The sequence below is a fragment of the Salvia splendens genome, chromosome 9, assembly GCF_004379255.2.
Source record: "Salvia splendens isolate huo1 chromosome 9, SspV2, whole genome shotgun sequence".
NCBI classification, from domain to species: domain Eukaryota; kingdom Viridiplantae; phylum Streptophyta; class Magnoliopsida; order Lamiales; family Lamiaceae; genus Salvia; species Salvia splendens.
The window spans coordinates 14,365,756-14,378,669 of NC_056040.1; the positions used below are offsets into that span (position 1 = coordinate 14,365,756).

The 12,914-nt window shown below is 41.6% G+C and overlaps 1 protein-coding gene across 1 annotated transcript; it reads left to right on the forward strand.

Annotated features, from left to right (window-relative positions):
• The first annotated feature begins 9,453 nt into the window (after positions 1-9,453).
• Positions 9,454-11,623, forward strand: LOC121749194. The gene is made up of 3 exons (XM_042143783.1): positions 9,454-9,810; positions 10,114-11,358; positions 11,552-11,623. The coding sequence occupies exons 1-3, from the start codon at positions 9,454-9,456 to the stop codon at positions 11,621-11,623; spliced, it is 1,674 nt and encodes a 557-aa protein (XP_041999717.1).
• The last annotated feature ends 1,291 nt before the right edge of the window (positions 11,624-12,914 follow it).

Sequence of the window (12,914 nt, forward strand, 5' to 3'; positions counted from 1 at the left end):
CCATTTTGTAGGGTAGCTGAGTTGTATGCCGAACAAGATTTGAAAAATGAAATTTTGTTTTCGCTTCTAACACTGTATTTACAGCTTAGCGAAAAAATTTCATCGTACTTGTCCTCGGTCTTATGAAGTAAACTTCTTTGACCGGACTTGGTCCTTGGTCTTATGAAGTAAACTTCTTTGACCGGACTCGTCTTTGGTCTGATGAAATAAACATCTTTGACCGGACTCGTCTTTGGTCTGATGAAATAAACATCTTTGACCGGACTCGTCTTTGGTCTGATGAAATAAACATCTTTGACCGGACTCGTCTTTGGTCTGATGAAATAAACATCTTTGACCGGACTCGTCTTTGGTCTGATGAAATAAACATCTTTGACCGGACTCGTCTTTGGTCTGATGAAATAAACATCTTTGACCAGACTTGGTTTGTGTTCTAATTTGGCGATTTTTGTCGCCGGGATCGAACTTTCCCTTGTCCTAATTCGGCGAGTTTTATCGCGTGGATCGGACTTTCCCAGTTAACCGAAGTGGTCTTATGCAGTAAACCTCTTTGACCAGACATGGTCGTCCCCGGTCTTATGAGGTAAACTTCTTTGACCGAACTTGGTCGTCCTAATTCGGCGAGGTTTATCGCGTGGATCGGACTTTCCCTTATTGCAGTTCGTTTCAGACGAAGTGCTTGTTAAGCTGAATTGCGGTCTTGTATCCTCCTTGGAAGCTTGGACTCACAATCGTTGGCTTATTGCAGTTCGTTTCAGACGGACTGCTTGTTAAGCTGACTTGTGGTCTTATATCCTCCTTAGAAGCTTGGACTCACAATAGTCTTTAATAATCGATCTAAAAAGGGGATCAGTCTTTAAAGAACGATATACCTTGGTACCATTTGTAAGAGACGACAAGCACATAGAGACAAAACACATAGGGAAAAAATGAAAAAGACGAAAGAAAAAAACTTTAAACTTTTTATAAAACGACAAGTAAAAGGTACAAGTAAAAAACAAACAAATAAAAACATATACCCCTATGACCGAACTAGACACGAGACGGACTGACCGGACTTTTGTCTCTTACAAGTGGAACTTCTTGAGGTTGGAGACGTGCCATGTTCGGGGTACTTGTTCTCCTGACATGTGAGTCAATTTATAAGACCCTTTGCCGAGGACTTCTGACACCCGATATGGACCCTCCCATGTGGGTTCGAGTTTGCCCAGCTTTTCTGCTCGGCTTACTTCGTTGTTTCTCAAGACGAGATCTCCCACTTGAAATTGAAGCTTTTTCACCCTTTGGTTATAATACCGGGCTACTTGCTCCTTATACTTGGCTGCTTTTATGCACGCCAATTCTCTTCTTTCTTCGGCGAGATCTAGTTCTGCTCTCAGTCCGTCGTCATTCATTTCTGAGGAGAAAGTTAGAGTTCGGGGACTGGGTACGCCGATCTCCACCGGAATTACGGCTTCAGTGCCGTACACCAGACTATACGGAGTTTCACCGTTGGAGGTTTTGGGCGTAGTTCGGTAGGACCATAGGACTTGAGGGAGATTTTCTACCCATTGTCCTTTGGCTTGTTCTAACCGAGCTTTTAACCCTTTCACCAGAATCCGGTTCGTTACTTCCGTTTGTCCGTTTGCTTGGGGATGGGAGACCGAAGTGAACCGCTGTTGAATGTTCAGCTCTTGGCACCAATTCTTGAACGTCTTGTCGGTGAACTGAGTCCCATTATCCGAGATGAGGATGTGGGGTATGCCAAATCGGCACACTATGTTCTTCCAGACGAAGTCCAATGCCTTTGAGCTCGTTATCGTAGCTAATGGTTCAGCCTCCACCCACTTCGTGAAGTAGTCCACGGCAACGATAAGGAATTTCATTTGCCGAGGAGCTTGAGGAAGTGGTCCCACTATGTCTATGCCCCATTGCATGAAAGGCCAAGGGCTTTGCATAGTGTATAGATCGGTCTGCGGCATCCTTGGGACATTTGCATGAATTTGGCACTTCGCACACTTCTTGACGAGCTGCACTGCCTCTTGTACCATGGTTGGCCAATAATATCCCCATCTCAGAACTTTTTTAGCTAAAGCTCTGGCTCCGATGTGGCTACCGCACGATCCTTCATGAACTTCTCTGAGGATGTAGTCCGTCTCTTCTGGTCCTACGCACCGCAATAACGGCTGGAGGTAAGACTTTCTAAAGAGGACTCCTTCATGAAGTTCGTACCGAAGTGCTCGGCACGTGATCTTCCGAGCTTCTCTCTTATCCTCGGGCAATTGTCCTTGATCCAGATACTGCAAGATCGGCGTCATCCAGTTCGGCGAGCTGGATACTGAATGTACCTCGGCTTCATCAATGCTTCGATGCATTAATTCTTCCGCCTTTGAGCTCGGATCTGAGGCCAACTTACTTAAGGTATCTGCTCGGCTATTTTCCGCTCTAGGAATGCGGATTATCCGAAAATAGGAGAAACTTCGGCTGATGCTTCGCGCTTTGTCCAAATACTTCTTCATTCTCTCGTCACGAGCTTCACTTGTACCCAACATGTGATTTACTATGACTTGTGAATCACAATGGACTTTGAGAGATTTGACGAGCAGACTTTGCGCTAACTGGAGTCCGGCCAGGAGGGCTTCGTACTCGGCTTCATTATTAGTAGTGGGGAATAGGAACCGAAGTGAGTAGGTTACCTCGTGTCCGTCGGGAGCGACAAGTAAAATACCAGCTCCACTTCCCATCTTGTTTGAAGCTCCATCTACGAATCCGCTCCAGCAGTCCGGCGGCTCTACTTCGGATTCCAAGGGCTGTGCTAGTTCGGCATTGGCAGAATTCTTCTGTTCGGCCATAACAGGAATTGCTTGATCGAACTTTGCTTCTGCAAGAAAATCTGCCAAGGCTTGTCCCTTGATGGCTTTCCGAGGTAGATATTCAATTGTGTGCTCTCCCAACTCTATAGCCCACTTGGCGATTCTGCCTGATGCTTCTGGTTTGGTCAACACTTGCCGAAGTGGCAGATCAGTTAAGACGCATACCTTGTGAGCATAGAAGTATGGCCGCAGTCTCCTTGCTGCATTTACTAATGCCAGAGCAATCTTTTCCAGAGGTTGATACCTGGTTTCTGGACCTCTTAATGCTCGGCTTGTAAAATAGATGGGAAGCTGCTTTAGGCCTTCTTCTCGTACAAGCACCGCGCTGATGGTTTGATCCGATGCCGCTAAGTATAAGAATATTACTTCGGCTTCGGTTGGAGCAGAGAGAATAGGAAGCTCGGCTAAGTAACTTTTGAGCCCGTCAAAGGCCTTTTTCTGCTCGGCTCCCCACTCGAACTTTGGTGCCTTTTTCAACACCTTGAAGAACGGCAGTTGCTTTTCGGCTGCTTGGGAAAGGAATCGATTCAGGGCGGCTAGACATCCGGTTAGCCTTTGCACGTCATGTATGGACTTCGGCATTGCCATGTTCTGAACGATTTGAACTTTTGAGGGGTTTGCCTTGAGTCCGTCCTTTGAAACCCAACAACCCAGAAACTTTCCCGAATCTACCAAAAAGGTACACTTTTGGGGATTAAGTTTGAGGTTGGCTTTCTTGAGCACGTCGAGAGTGGACTTGAGGTTGTGCTCGTACTCCGAAGTGCTTTTGCTTTTGACGACTATATCGTCAACATACACTTCGACCTCCTTTCCAATCAGGTGCCGAAAAAGCTTGTCTACCATCCTTTGATAAGTGGCTCCGGCATTCTTTAAACCGAATGGCATCTTTTTATAAGCGAAAATGCCGAAATCAGTAATGAAGGCCGTTTTTGAAGCGTCAATCTCATCCATTAAAACTTGATGGTATCCTTTGTACAGATCAAGAAAACAAAAAATTTCAAAGCCTATCAAAGCTTCTACTTTTTTATCTATGTTCGGAAGGGGATAGCAATCTTTGGGACAGTGCTTATTTAGATCGGTGAAATCTATGCACATCCGCCATCCTCCTTCCTTTTTCTTGATCATGACAGGATTGGCCACCCACGAAGGATACTTCACTTCGAATAACACATCCGCCTTCAATAATTGACGGACTTCGTCATGGATGACTTGACTTCGTTCTGCCGCAAAGAGTCTTTGCTTCTGTTTTATCGGCCGGACTGAAGGATCAATATTTAACCGATGAGTGATTACCTCGGGGGGCACTCCGGTCATGTCCAACGGAGACCATGCAAAGACGTCTTTATACTCCTTGAGGAGCTGGATGGTTTTTTCCCGAAGTAGGGGCGTTCCCGCGAAGCCGATCTTAACCGTTCTGGATGGATCGTCTTCGTACAGCTGAACTGTCATCGAGTTCGGCTCCGGTATGACTTCGGTCATCGCCTCTGACTCCGGCTGCTGTGATTGCTATGCTTGGTGGTGCCGATCTGACTGCTCGGCACTTCTAAGCGCAATTTGCAGACATTCCTTTGCTCTCTTTTGGTCACCTCGGATGACCGCTATCCCTCCTTTAGTAGGGATCTTGATGGTGAGGTGATAGGTGGAGCAAACGGCCCGAACTGTGTTGAGCCAGTCTCTTCCCAGGATGACGTTGTACGGGGACCGAGCTTTCACCACGAAAAACTCAATCATCGTACTGGAGCTAGTAGGCGCTTTCCCCACCGTGATCGGAAGGCTGATAATACCTTCAGGGCGGGTGTCCTCCTGGGTGAAGCTCTTCAGGGGAAGCGGAGCCGGACTGAGCCGAGCTGGGTCCACTTCTAGTTTGTCGAAGCACTCTTTAAAAAGAATGCTAACCGACGCTCCTGTATCCACAAACACCCTGTGGATCAGTTTGTTTGCCACTCCGGCTTGGATGACAATGGCGTCTTGGTGAGGAGAGATGGCCGGGACGGGATCAGCAGCCGAGAACGTAATCACTTCGTCCTGCTTCAGCCTTTTATGCGTTGGCTCCTCTCGATTGGAGCCTCTGCGTTCTGACTTTAGGGACGACTTGGTCTTCCCGGCAGGGAGCGCGTCAATAGTCTGGATTACTCCATCATATTGCGGCTCGTCATCGTCTTCGGGATCCGGCTGTCTTTTCGGATCCTGAGGAGCGCAGTTCGCACCACTCTGCTTTTTATTCTTCTTTGGCTGCTTGCTTCGGTATTTTTTCAATGTCCCTGCCTTCACAAGAACATCGATACCTGCAGCCAAGTTTCTGCACTCCTCAGTATCGTGACCGTGGTCTTGATGGTAGGAGCAGTAGCTATCCTGTGGTCGGCGCGCGGCTGATTTCGTCATCCGCTTTGGCTTTTCGAATAGGTCAGAGTGCAGTTCGAAAATTTCCGCTCTCGGCTTGTTCAGCGGTACGAACTGAGCGGGCGGCTTCTCGGGATTGAGACGAGGTCCCAATCTGTCTTGCACCGGAGCCCTTTGAATTCTTTCAAATGGAGTCCGGCGAGGATGCCCCTGATCGCTATGATCGGGCTTCCTTCTGTCTCCTCGGGTCGATGAGCTGTCTAACGACCGTTTGCGACGGTCTGCCTCATCGGCCCGGGAGTACTGGTCCGCAATGTCCCACATTTCCTGAGCTGTCTGCGGACCGCACTCAACGAGCTTCCTGTAGAGAGCTCCGGGCAGGATTCCATTTTGGAATGCCGAGATGACAAGCAGATCGTTGAGATCGTCTACTTGCAGGCATTCTTTGTGGAATCTTGTCATAAAGTCGCTGATTTTTTCGTCGCGACCTTGACGAATGGAAAGCAGCTGAGCCGAAGTGATTCGGGCTTCCGCTTTCTGAAAGAACCTCCTGTGGAAGGCATCCATTAGATCTCGGTAAGATCTGATGCTGCCCTGGGGGAGGCTATCGAACCACCTTCTCGCGTTCCCGATGAGCAGCTCGGGAAACAGCTTGCACATGTGGACCTCGTTGAGACCCTGGTTCGCCATGTTATATTGATAGCGCCCCAAGAAATCGTGAGGGTCCACGAGCCCGTCGTAAGTCATCGACGGAGTTCGGTAGTTCTGTGGTAGGGGAGTTCGGGTGATGTCGTCCGAGAACGGAGTCTTCAGTGCTCCGTACACGGCGAATCCGATATCTCGTCGGTATGGAGGAGATTGAGTTCTCCTGTGATTCCGGTACCGAGGAAGAACTGGAACATGTGGGGGACGGGGATTCTTTCTCTTGGGAGATGCGACACTACTGCGGTAGTGACTTTCTTGTGCGGAGGGAGAAGGAGAATCCGCCGTTTTCGTCTCCGGCTGCTTTTGGCTTTTTCGCAGGAAGGTTAAGAATTCCTCCTGCTTCGCCTCCAAAAACTGCTTGACAGCCTCATTCAAATCGGGCTGCTGGGAAGACTCAGTGGGACGATTTTTGGAGCGGCTTGTTCCTTCGCCATGAGAACTGGTGGTGGATTTATCCCTAGGCTGTTTTCCAGACCTATGGGATGGATTGGCTTCCTCCTGGTTCTCACGGGCAGGAATACGGGTACTCTGCGATCTGGTATGCATTTTTTGGGCGGAAAAAATGGATCAAAAATTCGCTTTATCACAAATTTTGTTCTCTGTTTCCCACAGACGGCGCCAGTGATGGATCCGCGAATTTCTGATGTTAGTAAATGCTGGTAGAGAATGAAAATTACGACACAAAGAATTTACGTGGTTCGATTTACTGAGGTAAATCTACGTCCACGGGAAGAAGGGAGGGCAAGATTGTATTGCTTGATCTGGGATTACAGCTTACAACACAGACTTGCTATATGCTATTTTATCTCTAGAGAGCTTAACCCTTTTCTATCTGATCTAAGTTCTATTTATACATTGAACTAAGGTCGTGGTTTGCAGCCCCACTAACAAGATCGTGGGTGAGCAATAACTGCTCAATAACTGCTTCGTACCACTAAATAGATCGTGGGTATAGCGGAGGTCGTGGAGGCCTTTCATGAGTCCACTAACTCCTAGTTCGGTCGAAAGCTGAGACCGAACTGCTGGACTTTACCGATCAGCTCTTGCCGATCTGAGAGGAGAGCTTGACTGGTCGGCTTTTACCGAGCTGTAGGCTGAGTCCGAACTCTTTGGTCGTGCCGAACTCTTTGGTGCCGAACAGATACTCTTTCTTGGGCTCTGGGCTGATGGGCCGTCACTATTATTGGGCTTGCCATTAGGGTTTAGTTCGTACCCCATCAATGATCATATTGGGTTGAGAGTTACTTGAGGGGACAGCAGGGAAACAAATAGTAGAAAATGACTCTACGAGAGTGAATAGAAATTGGACAAATCCAGATGTGATTCTGTGTGGTCGTGTGAACCTTTTAGGCACAAATATTTCAAATTTGTGTCGTCCGACGTGGTCATGTCGGCTGCATCTCAACCACAGTGATCATCATCTGCATCGATGGCTGCTGTATTTTTTTATAATTATATAAAAAGTATATTATTCAAGTTGCGCATTGCCGAAAAGATGTCTGAAGGCGTAAATATGATCTTAAAGGGGGGCTCAAATGCGACCTCACGATGAAGAGACAATTTCTATCCTAATATTAGATCCAGATTATTTGCAATAAATTGAGAATTGCGAAATACTGTACCTTTTTTTTGACGAACTTATACTTATGTTGTAATTTTAACTTCACTACAAATCTCTGAACACAAGAGTTTGTAAAATAAACTATTTATAGTGAGTATAGTTGCCAAAATAACTCCTTATGTCTCATAATTATGTTTGTTGTATTTTATATTCCATACCTTGAAATTGTTATTAATTGGAAAATTAACATATAAATATATAACTACCATTAAACCTTCACCGGTTTATGGTCCTGAGTCCTGACTCCTGCGCACCCAAAATTACACTTGTAATTAACAGTACTGTATTAAGTATATCATGACATAAGTATACAATTTGAATTTGCAATCGATGTTGATTGGTCCCCAAGATAACTATGTGTACTCCAACGCGAAATAATTATGGGTATGTGTATGCGACACACTAATTCGAAAAAATGTACTCTCTCCCCCCCTATTAATTGTCCATTTTTGTTATTATCGTCCGTCCCTCATTAGTTGTCCACTTTCACTTTTATCATAAATGGTAAGTAGGCCTCACATTCTACTAATTTATTTCTCTAACATTTTATTATAAAACTAATAAATAAAAGTGAGACTCATATTCCACTAACTTTTTAACTCAGTTTCCTTTACATTTCTTAAAATCTGTGCCGGAACAAAATTGGACAATTAAACAGATGGAGTAAAATTAAAAAAAGGTAAATCAGTAGTAGATAATTTATTCACGAACAATCCAGAAAACCCTAATTTGGTTGTAAAATGCAGATTATAATTAACTAAATGTGTACTAATTTACAAATAGCGTGAAAATAGAATATGATCAAGTTTTGTAAAATACACTCTCTCCGTCCTTGAAAAGTATGAATGAGTCTCATCTCAATAAAGAGATATTGATAGAAAATGTTTTAAAGTATTGTTAGTAAAGAATGAGTCTCACCTCATTAAAGAGAATTTGGTTTTCAAAATTAGAATGTTCATACTTTTCAGGGACAGACTGAAAATGAAAGAATTCATACTTTTCAGTGACGGAGGGAGTACTATAACAATTATCATGTGTTTACTCATCGAGAAATTTCGGAATAAGGGGTTAAATTCGCTGACCTTTCATAATTAGGGATTCAATTCGCTGACCTTTCTTATTTGGGATCGAGGCATGCGTATTCTTCAGAATAAGGGATTCGTGATATTTTATCTTATTTATGTTCTTTATTAATATTATTTCCCTCTAACCATTTATCAATTGCCTAAATTACTCCTTCAAATTTTTACCTAAATTCTACTTCATAAAAAATTCAGCGACCTAAATTCTACTTCACAATAAATTCAGCGCCGTTTCTGTCCCAAATCACCCGCCTTTTTTATTCCAAATCTGCCTCCACTCTTCACTGCCTTCATCCCCTCTTTTCCTCACTCCAGACCAGTTTCCATCATCTTTCACGGGTGCCTCCACTGTTCGCTGCCTCTGCCTCTACCTTTCTCTTCCGTCTCTTTAACACAAAATAGTTGTGATTCTGTAAGGAATTCAAACTACACATATACATATTTCTGTATATGTAATATGTATATGTACATGGTTTTTGTTTTTTCTGTCATATATACACGTCTCAAAAGTAGAGATATCGATGGTATATTAGTGTGTTGATATTAATTTGCTCACGTAATTGAAAATTTTGACATGCAATTGTTTGAAATTTTATGCAGTTGAATACATATATATGTACACATTGGTTTGTGGCAGAATACATACACATACAATACATATATATACACGTTTATTTATATATACATATATATTTGTTTAAAATTTTGTATAATTATGTTGAAAATTTTAATATATTTAGTTCTTTTGTTATTTGGTAGGATGGATCACATAGATGAAATTGATACTATTGATTGAGATAATATAGAAATTATTCCACTTGAATAATCACAAATTGGTGCTCCCGAGAGCTTGATGGATGAAGAAACAATGTTTGCTTTTGTTGGTCTAACCTTAGAGAAACCTAGTGATGCAGTAGAGAAAATGAATTCTGATCCAATTGTTGATGAGATAATGCACATAACAGTTGATGATCATATTCCTAATGAAGAGACTGTATTTCATGATATGGAAGACCCTCCGATGGATGTTGGAACCGTATATGCAAATATGAATGATTTCAGGAGAACAGTGAAGCAACATGCTATAAAGACTCAATTTGAACTAGGAACGGAGAAATCCAATCCAAATTTGTTCAGAGGCTTCTGCAAAGCAAAGAGTTGTCCATGGTCAATTGTTGCTAGGTTGATGAAAGAAGAAAAGCATGTCAAGGTATATTTGCTAACTTGTTAATAATGTGTACTGTTAATGTAGTTAATATATTTGCTAATTTTAATTATGTGTGCATTTCTAACTAATATATTTGTATCCCTGAAATAGGTTACTTTGAATAAAAGTGAGCATTTTTGTTCATCCACTGGTAGAGTGAGTACTAAGATGGCATCGTATTATTGAGTTGGAGAAAAGACAATCTCTTTTTTTAAAGAAAACATGGGAGCAAAGAAGCTGCAAAATGAGTTACAGGAGAAGTATGTAACCACAATTAATTATTCAACTATATATGCTGGTATGCAGATTGCACATGAAAAATTGTATGGGACATGGGAAGACAGTTTTGGGAATTTGTTTAACTTTAAGGCAATGGTTGAGCTTAAAATGCCAGGGAGCATGGTTGAGATAGGGTTGAAAGAGACCGAAGATGGGGTGTACTTTCAAAGATTTTTTTATTGCTTCAAGCCTGGTATCAATGGCTTCCTAAATGGGTGTAAGCCATATTTAAGTGTAGATGCAACGGCTCTTAATGGTAGATGGAATGGACAGCTAGCTTCAGCAACTGCATTAGATGACCACAACTGGATATTTCCAGTTGCTTTTGGGTTGTTTGAAAGCGAGACCAATGAAGAACGGATTTGGTTTATGGAGCAGCTAAAGAGGGAAATTGGAAGTTCACCTCATTTAGCTATTTGTTCAGATACATGCAAGGGGTTGGAGAATGCTGTGAAGGCAGTGTTTCCATTGGTAGAGCACAGAGAGTGCTTTTTCCAATTGATGAAGAATTTTTCTAAGAGGTTTCAAGGTCCAATTTTTGGACACATGTATCCTGCAGCTAGGACATTTTGTCCAATTTATCATGAACACCTAATGCACAAGATGTATGAAGCAAATGACAGAGTTCAACCCTTCTTAGAGACATATCACAAACTACTTTGGATGAGGAGCAAATTTTCTGAAGAGATCAAATGTGATTATATTATAAACAATACTGCAGAAGTATGGAACAGGTGGGTGAAGGACCTTAAGGACCTTCCAATAGCCGAGCTAGTTGACAATCTGAGATCGAAGTTCATGGAGCTCTATGCAAGGAGGAGAAATATAGGTGAAAGATTGGAAGGCCACACTATGCTTTCAATTGTTGTTCGTCATCTCAATGTTCTTAGTAGAAAATTGGGCCAACTGAAGGTTAAAGTAGGTGGCATGGGTGAGGCAGAAGTGACTGGGATCACAGATAGATACAAGGTAATTAGACATGTGGTGGATCTTGAGCAACACACTTGCTCATGTAAGGAGTGGCAAGTCTTGGGGAAACCATGCCCACATGCATTAGCAGTGATAACTTCACGTAGAAATCCTAAAATGGAAGATTACCTACATCCTTATTTTTCAGTGAGTTTATTTAGGCTAGCATATGCACGGGTAATTAGCCCATTTCCTGACAAGTCTCAGTGGCCTAGCATGAACCTTGGCTTCAAGGTGTTACCTCTTTGCATAAACGAGCTCCAAGGAGACCGATGGAAAATAGAATACCAAGATGCTTGGAAGGTAAGGGAAACAAATCTAGGACAAAAGGAATGTGGCAGGTCCAATGTATGCAATGCAAAGAATTTGGTCATAGGGAATCACCAGCTAAATGTGTTTTTAATGGAACAAGGAAAAGGTAATTACTTGGAGTTGCATCTTACTCTTTATTTTATTATCTCAATCTTATTCTTTTTTTTATTTACTTGAGTTGCAGGAAGAGTCGTGCAAAGGGACGACCTTTAGGTGGGATGCATGTCAGTGCATGCCAAAGGCAGGAGGCAGTTGAAGAACCAATGAGGTACGAAGAATTAACAGTATATAATTTGTAGGATGGGGCCAACTGTTTTTTATATACTGACATTAGTATAAAAAAATTTCAGCCTAGTAGATTGCAGCATAGAGGTAGTGGAAAGCATAAACCTAGAAGAAAATACAGTAAAAATATGTGCGAAGGAGAAGCTCACTCCAAGGAAGCCAATTTAGTGATCATGTATTTTGAGGAATTATGCTTTTGAAGAACATGTTCATGGATGATCTTTGCTTTTGTGGAAGTATTTTCTGAAAGTATAATTTTGTGGAAGTATTTTCTGAAACTATGATTTTTTTGAAGTATTTTGTGAAACTATGATTTTTTGAATTCATTGCTTTTTTGGAAGAAATTGTGGAAGAAGAGTTTTGGTAGTTGCTCTTCTATATGAATATGTTTGTTTTTGGATTTCTTAGAAAAAAATACTCATGAATAAATAAATGTTTCTTGATTGCATATGATTAAAAACTAGCCACTTTTTCACTTAATAGCATAGATGTTAGCTAAAAGTGATTGATAAATGCTCTTGAACACAATTATTAGTTAAAGTAATTAAGGAATTGTTCACGTAAATATATGGAAAAGAAGAAAAAAAAGCTGGACAAATCCTATTTAGAAAGAGACGGCTGAATCTCTAATTATGAAGTAGAATTTAGGTAAAAATTTGAAGGGGGTAATTTAGGCAATTGATAAATGGTTAGAGGAAAAATAGAACATAAATAAGATAAAATATCACAAAACCCTTATTCTAAAGAATACGCATGCCTCGATCCAAAATTACAAAAGGTCAGCGAATTTAACCCCTTATTCCGAAAATTCTCTTATTCATATGCACTTTCTTCAAATAATTATTTATTATTTGAAATTGTCATTTAAATCCCAACGTTGTTTTAATTTTTGGTTAGTCGCGCAACGTTTACAAATGAATTCAAAATAATGTAATTTCAATTTTAACAAGTGTTCAACAACACTTAATTAGGTATGGTCATACTTAAAAAGGATGTCGTTTCTTCATACTATACGCATTTTTCTTTTTCTTTTTTTTTCTTTTTATTATACTCATTACACTAACGAAAAATTGAAATTTTATAATTTTAAATTTTGTGAGGCAAATTGTCATGTGTCTAAAAAATATTTGCTTATGGCGGCAGAGAGAGTATATCTTAATATAGCCTTTAGTACAGTTAGGTTATTGTAATTTGTCTCTTAATATTGTTTATTGAATTGATAGTTAGCTTATGGATTAACTTTGTATATACATAAAATTTTA

What these genes read in the sequence shown, in the direction of transcription:
- LOC121749194 (XM_042143783.1), top strand. Translation starts at nt 9,454, where the DNA reads ATGGATGAAGAAACAATGTTTGCTTTTGTTGGTCTAACCTTAGAGAAA. An exon ending in AAGAAGAAAAGCATGTCAAG is followed by an intron (nt 9,811 to 10,113) that starts GTATATTTGCTA and finishes GCTGGTATGCAG; the next exon opens with ATTGCACATGAAAAATTGTA. An exon ending in AATACCAAGATGCTTGGAAG is followed by an intron (nt 11,359 to 11,551) that starts GTAAGGGAAACA and finishes CTTGAGTTGCAG; the next exon opens with GAAGAGTCGTGCAAAGGGAC.